Consider the following 14638-nt stretch of genomic DNA (forward strand, 5'->3'; position numbering starts at 1 on the left):
GAAGTTGAAATGTGGTAAAGAAAAAAAAAATGCTTGAGTTCATGATGCCTAAAACTTTTGTAAAGTGTTACCATGACTTGTCTATAAATATTACAAAAATATAAACAACATTTTTTTCTTTTTATTTTGTGTGACATGGTGGACATGCATGCTTGACCAATTTTATCAAGGATGAGTAAAAAAAATATGAATGTTACATGAAAATAGAACTTGCCGACATTTGAACATGGCTCACAGATGTCACTTCCTCTCGATTGTGGAATTTGCAGATCATATTATTTGGTAATGGTAAGCTTTGAAAATTATAAATGTGATTTATCTAGTGTGAATGGGAAAACTAGACATTTTATAATGGTGAAGTTGTAGTGTTAATAGATGTTTTTTAGAAAATGTATTTTATTTATTTAAATTGATTTAAAAACAGTATTTTTGGCCTACGGTGCTGGCTAGAGTGATTGTCCTCCTCCATTGCCCACTTTCTATCATTTTTATGATAAATAGCCAGAAACAAGTGCCCAGTTTCTGTATGGGACACCTAATGTAAAGAGCAATTGTATTTAGGTAATATTTATCAATTAATTTAACTTTAACAATACAGAATATAATATTTTGAAACGTTCAATACAATAAAACAAAGTATAACAAAGTGCACTATCAGAGGGAAGCTCTCATTTAGTACCTTTTGATATTATAATCAGACATAAGTCATATATCTCTGTCTTTATCTCACTCTAGACTATCTGTTATGCTGTGTGTAGTAGACTGAACACATATGATACTGTATTTATAACTCACCTTCACTTTCTGAGCTTCTTATGAGACAGTGCTGCCCTCTTCATGTAAAGGTAACAATAAAATGTAATAGGCAAGCTTTATTTCACACTACAACACCCCATTCATTGACTGACTTTATTGAAAGTGGAACAAAATTAGTCGATTTTTCAGCTCAGTATATTGAGACACAGAAAATGCTGAATAAATGGTGCACGGCACATCATTTACGAAGGGTAAATTTTCCGTTAACCTTAGGTATCTTCAAAATTTCCATCTGAAGAAAAAGCACAGAGAAAATAAAGTTATTTTTTTAAAGAAGATAATTTAAGTCACAGAATTGTAAGGATACTGTTTCATATTTTGACTAAATGTATTGAAGTACTGAAGCTAATGTGCTGATCTCTTCCTGTTCTTACCTCCATGAGACTCTTGAGGGGTTTGCCTTGGCATAATATACTTGTTTTCCAGCACTTGCTTGATTCTTTTCCACCCCTTTGCTCAAACTGCAGAGGGGAGATCATTTCTCCATCATGTTTAAGGCAATCTCTTTTTCCTGAGAATAGAAGTAAATTTTGATACATTATGTGTATGTGGTAGGTATGTGTAAGTGCAAATGGATAGTATAAATCAGTTTCATAGTATAGTAATTTCAGAAATAATAATGATAAATGAAAATGGCTGTATATTGGTCTGGCCTGGCATAGACTACACAAGAAACTGAAAGTCAACAGAACACATTGTAACAATATGCCGTTAATATGTGTTTCCCGAAACGTTCTTAGTTAAGTATATCTTCTGTAAGTCATTTCGTTCATAAGGGTGGTCTGGACCACTCTTAGCTATACTTTATCACTGCTGACAGCTCACTCCACTAGTGGCCATCATTAGCTTTTTAATTATATAAATGTCAGCTGGCAAACTATTAGGCAGTAAAGGCATATGAGTCTATTTAAAGGGAATGATTGTGGTAGGGAGTTTGGTCAAACTATGGCATAAATACACAGAATAGTTGTGCTAAATCAAAGACGGCGCCATTTAGTGTATGTGCACTATTTCATCTGTGAAAACTTTAGTCCCCTGGCTACCATGTTAAAAGTTGCAATTCAAAAAAAAAAAAAAAGCAGCAAATTCAGCAGATTTTAGAGATCTGATTTGTCCCCCCTCCACCCCCGAAACGGGGTTATTTTAACCCTTTGATGCATACGATCAGAACTTTAAAAGGTTAGTTCACCCAAAAATGATATAAATGATGTAATTTATTACTCACCCTCATGTCATTCTACGTAACCGACCTTTGTTCATCTTTGGAACACAAATTAAGATATTTTTGATTAAATCCAATGGCTCAGTGAGGCTTCTATTGAGAGCAAAGCCATTCAAACTCTCAAGGTCCATAAAGGTACTAAAAACATATTTGAAACAGTTCATGTGAGTTCAGTTGTTCTTTCTTAATATTAGACAAGAATACTTTTTGTGCACCTTTTCAACAATATCTATATGGGCCGATTTCAAAACACTGCTTCAGAGCTTTACGCCAAAGTCACGTGATTTCAGCAGTTTAGCCATTTGATAGGAGATCCGAATCATTCAAAACAAAAGATTCATAAACCTCAGAAGCTTCATGAAGCAGTGTTTTGAAATCAGCCCATATGGATAAAAACTCATAAAGATAATCTTTGCCGCCATCTATTGGCTATTAATAATGCAACTTGTTTTGCTGTTCACCGTCAGGGACTATTTATTCCAGTGGAAGGAAGGTTTTTAGTGATTTTACTTCATGAAAGTTGCATTGATACATATTTTTTGTCTTTAATATTTGTATTGTGTGATAACTGTTTTATAAAAGCAATAAGCCATGTGAAGCCGTGGTTTACAGTGAATTTATAACAGCTAAGGGGTGTTGTAAGGCACGACGTGGAGCTGAATGTCTAAAACCTCCTTAGCTGTTGTAAATTCACTGTAAACCACGGCTTCTTGGGGCTTGTTGCTTTATTAGGTTTCAGACATTTAAATAGACATTTGAATGAAGTACTATTAAAAAAAAAAAAAAAAAACATTTATAGTTTGTTAAATTCAAATTCCATGTCTATGGAAGCCACAATAATAATTATTTCAATTATATAATTTACTAAATGTTTTATTCATATCAGATACACATTGTGTTCGAAACAATAAAATTTATTATTCTCCCATTTTATCGGCCACTTACTTTTATGTACTGCTACACTATTTTCATTGCAAAGCTTCAGTGTAATATTGGTCGGCTCTGGTCATGTGAGCAGCACGATGCATGCGTGTGATACTGAAGCAGGAGCCGGCCAATACTGAGCCCATGTTCAGACATAAACACTGAAGCTCCGCAATGAAAATAGCATAGCAGTATGACATGTGAATTTGTTGAATTAACTTGCGCACACAAAAAGTATTCTTGTTGCTTCATAATATTAAGGTTCAACCACTGTAGTCACGTCGACTGTTTTGATGATGTCTTTAGTACCTTTCTGGACTTCAAAAGGTGCAATGTCATTGCTGCCTATATGTGGATCAGATACCTTCGGATTTCATCAAAAATATCTTATTTTGTGTTCCAAAGACAAACGATGGTCCTACGGGTTTGGGAGGACATGAGGTATAATGTTCAGAGAGTGCTGTGAGTCAGAAGGTGATGCTGCTTTAAAACATTTAAACAGTGAGAGTGACTTACTGTTATACAGTGCGACTCTGTCCAGTAAGGCCTTTTTGTTCCCACATGTGACAGGAAGCCATCTCTTGTGTTTAGGCTTGTCCCACAGATTCACTTCTTCCTCTTGGGTAATGAGTGTAAAAATCACAATTATTAAAATGAAAAAAATCTGACACTATATAGTTTCCAGCAAATGTAATTCTACACAAAAAAGGTGCTTTACGTACTTAAGGATTGGTGGGAAAAAGACTCTGATTCCGTGGTAGAGTCTGGAGAATTCTGAAGATCTAAAGAATCTTTAGAAGTACAAAACAGTATAGCAGACCTCAAACTACTTTAGACAAAAAGACAGACTGGTCAATCAGTTAACTGAATCTCACCTCTCTCCACATGTTCAGCTTTCTTCTTCTGCCTGTTAGTGCTTTGTGATGACGTACCAGCTTGGTTACTCACAGAGCTGCTCTCGATCCTCCTCTTTTTATCCTCTTTTTCTCTTATTTTTCTGTCTTGCTCTATTTTAAGAGCTGAGAAATTAAAAGCAAGAATTAGGAAATAAATCAGCAATGCTGCTGACCTCAGTGTGATAAGTCACAGACAGACAGATGGATAGCTAAACAGATGATTTCTCACAGTTCTTCAGAGTTGTAGTGATTTCAGAGAGTTGGGGGTAACGCTGTAAAATGTGCTCCTGGTCCACGCATCTCCAGAACTTTCTAACCCTCTTCGCTCCACGGTTGTGAATATACTCCAGTGCATCATACACAACATCATCATCACTACCTTTCTGAAGTTTTTGCTTAAAAAAAAAAAAAAAAAAAAAAGAGAAGAAAAATCTTAAATATTAAATCTTTTTGTATTTTTATATTGACATTTTGTATTTTTATATTAGTTTGAAATGTATGGAGCCCCTAAGGTGACATGGTGGTAGATAAAAAAATATGAGATAGAAGGCAATGTTTTGTGTTCCCTAGCAAATGTTTGTGTTCCCCTTAGAAACTGTGCATTCACTCCCAAAACCTGTGCATTCACTCCCAAAACCTTTGCATTCACTCCCAAAAACGTTTGCGTTCTTTGTGAGTGAACGCAAAGTTTCTCAGGGGAACGCAAATTATTTGCGAGAGAACGCAAAAGCATTGCCAAATAAATTTTCATCCCATCTCATATATTTTTTTCTTCACCATGACCCTTTTGGGGCTCCTTGTACTGTTAAGATCAACACTGTAAAAAATCCTGTAATTTTTATGAAAACAGCAACAACAACAGGCAGCTGGTTGCCAGAATGTAAACATATTTACAAAAATCGTAAATTTTAAAATGTAAAATCCAACAACCCTTTTATGCTCTATTAGTAAGGAAACAACCAATTAACAGGTTTTTGCTATAGCATTTTTACCATCTTTTACAGTTAAAATTACAATCATCTTACATAAAGCTCAGCTGTAATGAGTGTATTGTCTTTGAGATGGCGAAGAAACATTTGCGGCTTTTCTATTGTAGATATTTTTGTCTTGTTTTGGCAGAAAACTTCAAATAATTTTTCATCTGTGAAAAATCCATAGTCCATAGTGAGGTTTTTTTTTTAATATGATTGATTCTGCAAAAGAGAACAGATTACATTATTACATTTGTAAATTATACCTATAAATTTGGCAATTCTGCTCAAATAATCATTTATCATGTTATATCTTCAGACATCCAGCCAAACCGTCAGTGACTCATAGTAATGCAGTTACAACTTCACATACAGTAGTAGCCTACCTTTAAACACTTTTTAGAAAATATCAACATTTATAGTTTTACAAGCAATATATTGTGCAATCAAAAATCCTGTTAATAAAACAGGCAAAAAAAACAAAACAAAACAAAAAAAGCTTCTATTGTTATCTGTTGTAATGTTTACAGGTGTTTCTTCTTATTGTGTGTCTGAGAAGGACTTTGACCAAACATACAATTTCAGTCTGCTCGTGTTAGCTGTTGAACGCACTGGATAATTTGAGATTCAAATGCCTTCTTTTACATAGGATTTTTGTGATAATGAAATCTTGAAAATAACAGGAAACCGATACTATGCTCAGTATGATCCAAATGTTAGCACTATTTAATAAACAATACAATTATTTAAAATCAGTTTTGGAAAATTACAAGATCCTTTAAGTTACAAATTTTTCCCATTCATATTTTTTTAAGTTTAATGTCTCTGATTCTCTCTAATAATCAGACAGTAATAATAATAATATATATATATATATATATATATATATATATATTTTTTTTTTTTTTTTTATTATTATTATTTTTTTTTTTTCACAATAAAATTGCTGCATGCAGTAACAGTACCAGGCCACTCACTCTGACACAGAAACAAAACTGAAAGTTGCTTCCTGGACTGTTATTGTGGAATATGAGTGATAAAACTGAAAGAAAACAATACATCAGAAAGATGACTTTGAAATTGGAATTACTAATAATTAATGTACTCACCTTGCTGTCTGTTTTTCTAGTTCCCTCTCTCTTTTATGCACAGACGAGTATGTACACACAAACAAGGTCTAGTCTCTTTTCCTTGATCCACGTAAACCACACCTTTCAGTAGACCTGCCAACACCCACCTGATCACTTACTGTACCATTTCAAAAAACTTAACAAAGAAAGACAATTAAAAAAATAAAAAAGAGTAACATTTTATTTTGATGGTCCCATTTGAACATTTTGTTGATTTTATGTAACTTTGCAACTCCAAGTCAACGAGTATTAGTAGACTGTCTGCTTAATATCTGATAACTCTTTATTGTGATGCTTCACATATTATTACTAACAGTAAGTAACTACATGTCAACTTATTCTTAGTCTACTAATACTCTACTAACACACTAATGAGAGTATGTTGACATAGGCGCAGTGATACCTATAGTCAACAGAATGAAGTTTAACAACACATTTTAACACATAATATCAGTTTGTGTTGTGGTGAGCATATTGTGAAATACTGACTCAGCCAGGCAAAATTCAAATAAACAACCCTAGGCTATACTGGCAGTGGAATCTAATCATAGAAAGTCCTGGTTTGAAGTGCATAATTCCACTTTCACAATTACTGTTCACTTCACATATGGATGATATTTATATTATATTTACACAAAATGTTTTTGAAGAATTGCTAAATGTAAAAAAAAAAAATTCAAATATTTATTTCCACATTTTTCACATAATGGTATCAGTTAAATTAAAAAAAAAAAAAACAATGTGTAAAAAAAGAAAAAAAAAAACATAATTGTAAACATGTTCATTAAGATTCAAGTCTTAAACTTCAACCAATACTGTGAGTTTGGAGCAGGGCTCCCATAACACAATGGAAGATGAACAATAGAAGACATAATGACTGTTTAGGAAACCCACTTTGTGTTAAGGGCACAAAAATGACACTCTTCACCTTTAAGGAACATTGACATGGACAGGCTAAATGACTGGAGGTTGACCATGGTTGCTGTCATTTAAAAACTGTCAGTTATTAAAATGAATGTGCTCTTGTTGCTTTAAATATTAAAAACCCAATAGTAACTTCTGTATTGACATCAACAATCAACCCACAGCATGATGTTATAGGAGCTTAAAGACAGTTTCAAACTCCTTCTTGAATGCTTCCTTCAGCCTAGAGGTCATTCTACTGGAGTCATTATCCTACAGAGAAAAGAGAGAGGGAGAGAAAAGGCAGAATTTAGTATGTAAAATGAGATGGTAAACAGTTAAGATTCTTGTAACACTGGAAAAAAAAAGTTGCATAAATTTTAAATAAAACTCACTCCGTTGGAGGTGCAGCAGTTGTTGAAAATCTCTTCAATATCGGAGACAAACTCTTGCACTGTTTGATAATCGTTATTCTCCAGGTTCAGCTTCACTCTGCCCAGCATCATGGGACCACAAATATTCTCACTGTGTCCTGAAACCTGAACACCAGCAGTGCAGACGTCACATACATGTACACCACATATAAGAGCTTTAAATAATGACAAAGATGAAGCTGCTGAAGATGAGATTTACATTAGTGCAGGAGTCAGTCATGCTCTCGTGTAGCAGGTGTAACAGCAGGTACTGACAGTGCTGAAACAGAATCAAACACAGAGAGAAACAGACTGTAAAACAGTGTAGTGTGTGTGCATCATCCGTCACTGGGTCATCGGATCACGATCACACTTGACAACAATAAAAGCCAGGTGTGAATGCAATCAAAACCCACTAAATTAGATCACAAGAAACAGATTCTGGCCACATTTGATTAAAGTATACATGCAAATGTGTTTTCATTATCTGCATTCGGCTACACAATTAATATTTAAAGAGGTATGCTTTACTTTTCTGCTCCCAAAACTGCATTATGATAGTTTGCTCACAAATTTGATTATTTATTGAAATTTTTCACTGGACTACACTTGGAATCTTGTTTTTCTCCCATTTCTCTCCCCAAACACAGTGCTTCAAAATCTTTTTTCCTCTTTTCTTAACTTGTCATCTTACTAATCATCCTTAACTGAGGGGTTTGCAATGAAAAATGACAAAAAAGTTTTTGAACTATGTTAAAAGTTGATAAATGACATTGCAACCTCACATGATACTGTTTGTAAGTAGCAATTGCATTCTGCGCGGGTAAGTCTGATCGGATCTCTAAACGATCACACAGGAGTCAATATAGTGTTGGAGGATTCACGTCTATATGGCCAATCTTCACTGATTGCACAATCCATCCACATAAAATATTGCAATCCACACAACATAATGGGAGACATATCAGAGTTCGAAAGAGGACAAACTGTTGGAGCACATCTCACTGACTTTTGTGGTGTATGGACAGATATGGTATCCAGGGTAATGTGGGCATACCTCCAAATAGGACGGACCACATCCAACAGGAGTTACTGTCGACACAAGAGGAAGTGTGTGAAAGGGTTGTCCAGGTACTAACCCAGATTGTATCCAAAAAAATAAAACCACAGCTGCCCAATCACTGCAGAATTAAATGTGCACCTCGACTCTCCTGTTTCCACCAAAACTTCATCTGGAGCTCCACAGGGTCAGTATTCATTGTCGGGCTGCTACAGCCAAACTAAACGTATTGTTCTCTGATGAGTCCACCTTCACTGTCTTTCCCACATCCGTGGGAAATATGGTGTGGAGAAGCCCCAAAGAGCACGGGGGTGGATCATTGATGATTTGGGCTGAAATATCCTGTCATTACCTATGGGTGCGTAATTGCTTGGGACTACCGAAGCATTCTGGAGGACCATAGGAGTATAGACGTTAATGGTTCAAGCATTGTACCCTGAATGGGGCTCCATGTATCAGGCGAAAATGCCTTGTTGATGCCAGAGGTCAGAGGAGAATGGACTGGTTGTAGCTGATACAAAGGCAAAAGCAACTCAAATAACCACTCGTTACAACCAAGGCCTGCAGAGGAGCATCTCTGAACACACAACACCTCGAAACTTGAAGCAGATGGGCTAAAGCAGCAGAAGACACACTGGTGTCACTCCTGTCAGCTAACAACAGGAAACTGAGGCTACAGTTCACACTGGCTCACCAAACTTGGATTGGAAAAACTTTGCCTGGTCTGATGAATCTCGATTTCTGCTGCAACATTCAGATAGGGTCAGAATTTGGTGTAAACAACACAAAAGCATGGATCAGTCCTGCTTTGTCTCAACGGTTTAGGCTGATGGTGGTGGTGTAATGCTGTGGGGGACCAACCGGAATATGGTTGCTGACCATGTCCTTCCCTCCATGAGCACAGTGTACACATCTTCTGATGGCTACTTCCAGCAGGATAAGGCACCATGTCACAAAACTCAAATCATCTCAAACTGGTTTCTTGAACATGACAATGAGTTCACTGTACTCAAATGACCTCCACAGTCACCAGATTTAAATCCAACAGAGCACCTTTTGTTTTTGGTGGAATGAGAGATTCACATCATGGATGCAGTCGACAAATCTGCAGCAACTGTGTGATGCTATCATGACAATATGGACCAAAATCTTTGAGAAATGTTCCACCACCTTGTCTAATCTATGCCACAAAGAACTAGTTCTCAAGGCAAAAGGGGGTCCAACCCGGTACTAGCAAGGCGTAACTAATAAAGTGGCCGGAGTATAAATGTCATCGTGAATGTGCACTGTGAATTTACCAGTGTGTACTGAGAGACTGGACTGCTCAAAACTTCCTGTTGGGTCTTTTGACTGGAATCTTTCATATTCTTCATCACACAGAATGTGCAGCTCCACTGGCTTCTGTACAGACAAAACACACAATATAACACAAAGTCAAATGTTTAGTTTGTCTAAACCAGCATGATTTCTCTCTCTCTCACCCAAGTGAGTCTCCGTCTGCAGCTGGTAGATGACAGTGTGAATGAAAAGCTCGTGGACACTCGTCACAACACACAAGATCTCCCTCAGACTCACACACGAAACACATGTCGTCATTCTGTAGGGACAAGAGTTCATAAAGAAATGAAACATTTAAAGCATTCAATGGTCATGTTGACGTTCTGACGTGGTTGTAATTGTAAGTGATGATATCTTACTTGGTATTGATCTTGTTCTTCACAAATCTCACAGTAACAATTTATCATATGCGGTTCCAAAACTCTTTTCTGGAAAGAATGTGAGAACACAGAGTTTTATAAGTGTCAAATGATTTCAAAGAGCTTTAACTGAATTTCATCCAAAAAAGTATCTTTTATTTTTATTCTTTGACAATGACTAGTTTTTACCATTATAAGTTTTCCCAGAGGTAACCCCTTGGTCACAATGTCTTTCCTCCATGTTCCATTTGGTTTGTTCAGTCTGATGAAATCCTCAGGGCTCAGCCAGGAGTCTTCTGTCCTTATGCATCTCCCACTGTGCCCTGGGATAACAACATTGGAGCTCTATACCATAGTTTAATAATCTCTTATAGTTATGCATTAGCTCAGGAAGTAATTCTTAATACACTTAAGTCTCTCATTTAAATGAATGTCATTGCAGCAGATGTAAAACATCAAACCAAGCTGCATGTGCAGTTAAATGCTGCCAGCTTCTTCCTTGTTGCCTAGCAGAGTAACCACTGTACACTCTTAGAAGAAAAGGTTCTATATAGAACTGTAAAGGGTTCTTTTAGGCATTTCATACAGTTTACAGAACCTTTTAGAGGTTCCCATCATGGGATTATTTTATGGATTTGGCTTTAATTTTAAAATATAAAATGTTTAATATATAAAAATTTATATATAAAAAAATGTTTAATATATACAATTGCAATATATAAAATGTTATAAATAACATTTTAATTAAATATTATTAAGCAGCTTATAAACATACTTTAGCACTAAAATATAAACCATTAAACATGAAAGTATTTAAGACATTTCTCCTTACATAGAACATTCTTGGCATAAATGTTCTTTAAAATTGAATCAAGAACCCTAGAGTTCTATATAGAACCCCGCTGAACCTTTTTTTCTAAGTGTGTAGTTCATCACATGAACAACAGAAATGTTCTATTGTTTTATCATTTAAATATAAATAATTTTTGTAGCATTTTGTGCTTAAAGTATGCACGTGCTATATAACTTTCTTCAAGTTGCCATGAACTGGAAGTTGTGATAGTGTTTTCTTCTCTCTTGTGACATCTTCCCTATGTGAAACAGCTTCCTGAACAAGAACTTGATTTTGTCCATGGGGAAGTTATTGGATCATTGTGGTTTGCTATTGCTATGATGTCATATGAGTGACAGGTTGTCCCACCCTTGCACCAGTAAAGAAGAGAAGAGATGTCACTGCAAGAGGGAGATTATTTTGCTTAAAGGAACACTCCACGTTTTTTGAAACTTTTAGCATAGCTTAGCATAGTTCATTGAATCTGATGAGACCAATAGCATCTTGCTCAAAAATAACCAAAGGTACATGGTACAGCAGCAAAGTTCCTTGATTATTACGCCAGAATGAGAGTAACATTTCATTTTCCGTCTGTCTTAGTACATGATGTAACTAAGAATTGTAAATAGGAAAAATATCGAAAATCTTTGGTTATTTTTGAGCGCGATGCTAACGGTCTAATCAGATTCAATGAACTATGCTAAAAGTGGTACCGCCAGACCCAGAGATCGGCTGAATGGATTTGAAAACAGTAAAACTCTTGGGGAAGAGGTGGAGTGTTCCTTTAAAGATTACAGGGTAACATGAATTTTAAATAAATAATGTGCACAAATAAATCTTTTATAATAAATACTTCAATAATTTTGATTTTTATGATGACTTTGGTTTGATATTTTGCATCTGCAATGACATTCAGACATTTTTAGGTGTGCTTAAAGTGTTCAAATAAGTTTGGAGCCACTGTAGTTATGAATGTAAAACATATTTGACCAAACACACAGTATATTTGTATTAATTAATTTTTTAAAAATGCGTCCACTCACACACCTTTGGCAAAGCGACATTTGTGTAGGACGCCAGACATAGAGCCGCAGGTAACAGGTAGGGTTGGACCTTCAAACACAGTCATGTCAACGTCATCATCACCGCCATCGTCATCAACATCATTGCCGTCGTCACCATTGTCCATATCATTTGATTCTACGACAAATGCACAAACACTCAGGAAACAGAATATAAAGAATACTGAAATTTACTTAAAAATGGTGATATTAACGAACATATTGTCTGGTTATAGCGGGTCACTATCATACTGACCAGAGGTGGAGGGGTGTAGCTGTTCCCTGCTCTGTGAAAACTGAACAGATGCAGGCATGTCAGTGATGAGGAACATGGGAAAAGATCCATCAACCCTGTTTAGCTCTGATTCTGTGTTCTAAATATCTCTGAGCTTAATGTACACCTCTGTCAGGATCAATGTAAAGTCATCATATCAGGATCTTACCTTTCTTTTTTTGAGCCTGCCAGTAACAGGTGAGGATTCAGGAGAGTCAATCTGTGCAACAGACAGAAGTTGTGTGAATATATGAGAACGTATACCTGTTGTTTCACAATAATGTTTGGGGTCTAGATGGTAGAAAAGCAGTCAAACCTGTTCATTCTGAACCAGTCTTTTCTTAAAGGGTAAAAGAACTCTATCCTAGAAGCAGAAGACAAAAATAGGTTGTATCAGCTTATAATCAATAAGTTAGTAATGCTATTCATGTATAATTTATTTTATTTTAATTAGTTTTGTATTTTATTTTTGTTAACTTTATTTCAGGGAACTGTTCACTAATTCACACTCTGAATGCTATTAATAATTGCTTTTAAGAGTGAAGGGTGCATTAGTTAAATCTGTTCTTATGCACCTCTATGAGTTTCCGGAGCGGAATACCGTCGCAAAAGATGCTTTTTGTCGAATTTTTGCACCTTTCCTTTCCTCCAAACTGCTCAAACTCAATGGGCTTGAACCACTGGCCTTCGCTTAAAATGCACTTCTGCTCTGCAGACAGAGAAGTTGATGTCCAGTTATTCAATCACTAAACTGGATGTTATGAACATATCTACTGTAGGTGCTCCAGAATAATTCTTCAGCAAGAGACTAATAATTGCATTCTGTACGTGTCTGCACCTACTGTAATTATATTTCTCCACATAGAGGACACCTTTTTTATCCCCACATGTAACAGGAAGTTTGTTTTCATATTTTTGACTCAAATACTGGCTGGTGTCTGAAACAAAGGACACATGTCATTCATGAACGGAGCTTCAAATCAAACACATTACAGACAGAGCAGTGTTAACCTCTGTTTACCTCTTATCCTTTTAATGAACTTCTTCTGAAATAATCTGTTTTGTAATGGCTGAAATACTTTGGAAAGCTCACTTGGGTCCTTTGGGGTCTGTACCTGTGGCTGGCCTCTTCTTGTTGGGTGTACTGAGGGAGCGCGGCCCTTTCTGTTTACAGCTTCGTTTCCTCATCTTCCTTTTCTTCTCTTGTTTTCCTCTCTTTTCTATGTCATTATCACTTGAACTGTCAGATCCTGTGCTTCTCTCTGGATCCCATTTGCATTCAGATTCAGACTCAGACGTTATGTCTATGACTGAGATGCTTTCCATGTTCTGTGTTTTCTGAAACACACTTAACATTAAATATACACTTTACAATCATGTTACAGTTAATTATACAATTTACAATCAATGTTGTTTTTGCACTTGTTAACATGATCATATGAACATTTAATAATTATCATGTTTTTACTGTAGCATTTTTATATTCATTAAAATAATAATAATACTGTGCATAAAATGTAGTGTAATTGCACAACTCATTTAAAACTGTCAATATTCATATCCTCCATGCTGTTTTGGTTGCAAAAATGTTGCCCAAGGTCATAAAAGGGATACTAGATACACCAGATAATCAAACTTACTCTCAAACAAACAAAACTGAAAGTTACTTCCTGGATTGGTGTTTTAGAGCTTGAGTGACAGGAAGTTAAAAAAGGAAACAACAGAACAGAAAAAAAAACTCACTACATTAAAACTGTTTACTCCTAATAAAACAAATTTACTCACCTTGCTGTGTCCTTGCTTTGCCGTTTTTCTAGTTTCCTCTCTTTCTTACACACAGACAATTTCTGCATGTACCCACACACTTTTGATCTTCTTTTCTTTTATGTGCTCCACTAAACCACGCCTTTCACCAGATATGGCAAGCCATTTTAACATTTATTCTTTAAAACATATCTATTTTAATGCTACTAGTATTTCTTTTTTTACATACCAGTATCTATTCTAGGGCTGTCTCCGACTAAAGATTTTTCTAGTTGACTATTAGTCGTTCATTTTAACCATTAGTTGACTAATCGCATGTTTATATAAACTGAATTACTTAAATATATATTGAGGAGTATACTAATCCATAATGAGCGTTTAATATGTAATATAGCCTATTCCACACTCAAGCGCAAGCATAAAGCTTGCTGCAAAGCACTGGCAAAAGAAATGATTATGAATGTACCAGGAAAAAAAATAGCAAGGAGACATTTTAATTATTTATTAATAAACTAGTGTTTTTTGAGACAGTGTCAGCTGTGCCTTGCCATCTCCGCATTATAGTCATATGGATTACATAAGCAGAGAGAACATCTTTTCCATTTGAATTGATTTGTTTAAAGACATTTCTATATATATATATATATATATATATATATATATATATATATATAT

At 35.5% G+C, this 14638-nt stretch overlaps 2 protein-coding genes across 6 annotated transcripts; both read right to left on the bottom strand.

Annotated features, from left to right (window-relative positions):
• Positions 1–142: 142 nt before the first annotated feature.
• Positions 143–6057, bottom strand: si:dkey-68o6.8 (nuclear body protein SP140-like protein). The gene is made up of 8 exons (XM_067381602.1): positions 5939–6057; positions 4884–5051; positions 4088–4253; positions 3838–3981; positions 3685–3753; positions 3479–3580; positions 1191–1327; positions 143–1048 (listed from the first exon to the last, which is right to left on the bottom strand). The coding sequence occupies exons 2-8, from the start codon at positions 5019–5021 to the stop codon at positions 995–997; spliced, it is 810 nt and encodes a 269-aa protein (XP_067237703.1). The 5' UTR covers positions 5022–5051; positions 5939–6057; the 3' UTR covers positions 143–994.
• A 938-nt stretch (positions 6058–6995) lies between these two features.
• LOC137017382 (nuclear body protein SP140-like protein) lies at positions 6996–14413 on the bottom strand. Of its 5 annotated transcripts, none has more exons than XM_067381586.1 (15): positions 13985–14410; positions 13315–13547; positions 13042–13137; positions 12775–12908; positions 12516–12563; positions 12369–12419; positions 12182–12221; positions 11912–12064; positions 10222–10355; positions 10033–10101; positions 9817–9932; positions 9634–9733; positions 7496–7555; positions 7258–7401; positions 6996–7135 (listed from the first exon to the last, which is right to left on the bottom strand). In XM_067381586.1, exons 1-15 carry the CDS (start codon positions 14050–14052, stop codon positions 7055–7057), a joined length of 1527 nt encoding a protein of 508 aa, XP_067237687.1. In that variant the 5' UTR covers positions 14053–14410; the 3' UTR covers positions 6996–7054. The 5 variants fall into 5 exon arrangements, 4 of the variants coding, with proteins under 4 accessions (XP_067237687.1, XP_067237688.1, XP_067237686.1 ...); XM_067381587.1 differs by having other exon boundaries at positions 9634–9736; positions 13315–13537; positions 13985–14405; XM_067381585.1 differs by having other exon boundaries at positions 9634–9736; positions 13985–14405.
• Positions 14414–14638: the final 225 nt, after the last annotated feature.

Source organism: Chanodichthys erythropterus, chromosome 3 (genome assembly GCF_024489055.1).
Source record: "Chanodichthys erythropterus isolate Z2021 chromosome 3, ASM2448905v1, whole genome shotgun sequence".
Taxonomy (NCBI): Eukaryota; Metazoa; Chordata; class Actinopteri; order Cypriniformes; family Xenocyprididae; genus Chanodichthys; species Chanodichthys erythropterus.

What these genes read in the sequence shown, in the direction of transcription:
- si:dkey-68o6.8 (XM_067381602.1), bottom strand. Translation starts at nt 5,021, where the DNA reads ATGGACTATGGATTTTTCACAGATGAAAAATTATTTGAAGTTTTCTGC. An exon ending in AGCTGAACATGTGGAGAGAG is followed by an intron (nt 3,754 to 3,837) that starts GTGAGATTCAGT and finishes GTACTTCTAAAG; the next exon opens with ATTCTTTAGATCTTCAGAAT. An exon ending in TTTTTCCCACCAATCCTTAA is followed by an intron (nt 3,581 to 3,684) that starts GTACGTAAAGCA and finishes TCATTACCCAAG; the next exon opens with AGGAAGAAGTGAATCTGTGG.
- LOC137017382 (XM_067381585.1), bottom strand. Translation starts at nt 14,052, where the DNA reads ATGCAGAAATTGTCTGTGTGTAAGAAAGAGAGGAAACTAGAAAAACGG. An exon ending in CGCTCCGGAAACTCATAGAG is followed by an intron (nt 12,564 to 12,774) that starts GTGCATAAGAAC and finishes TTCTGCTTCTAG; the next exon opens with GATAGAGTTCTTTTACCCTT. An exon ending in GCAGGCTCAAAAAAAGAAAG is followed by an intron (nt 12,222 to 12,368) that starts GTAAGATCCTGA and finishes GCATCTGTTCAG; the next exon opens with TTTTCACAGAGCAGGGAACA.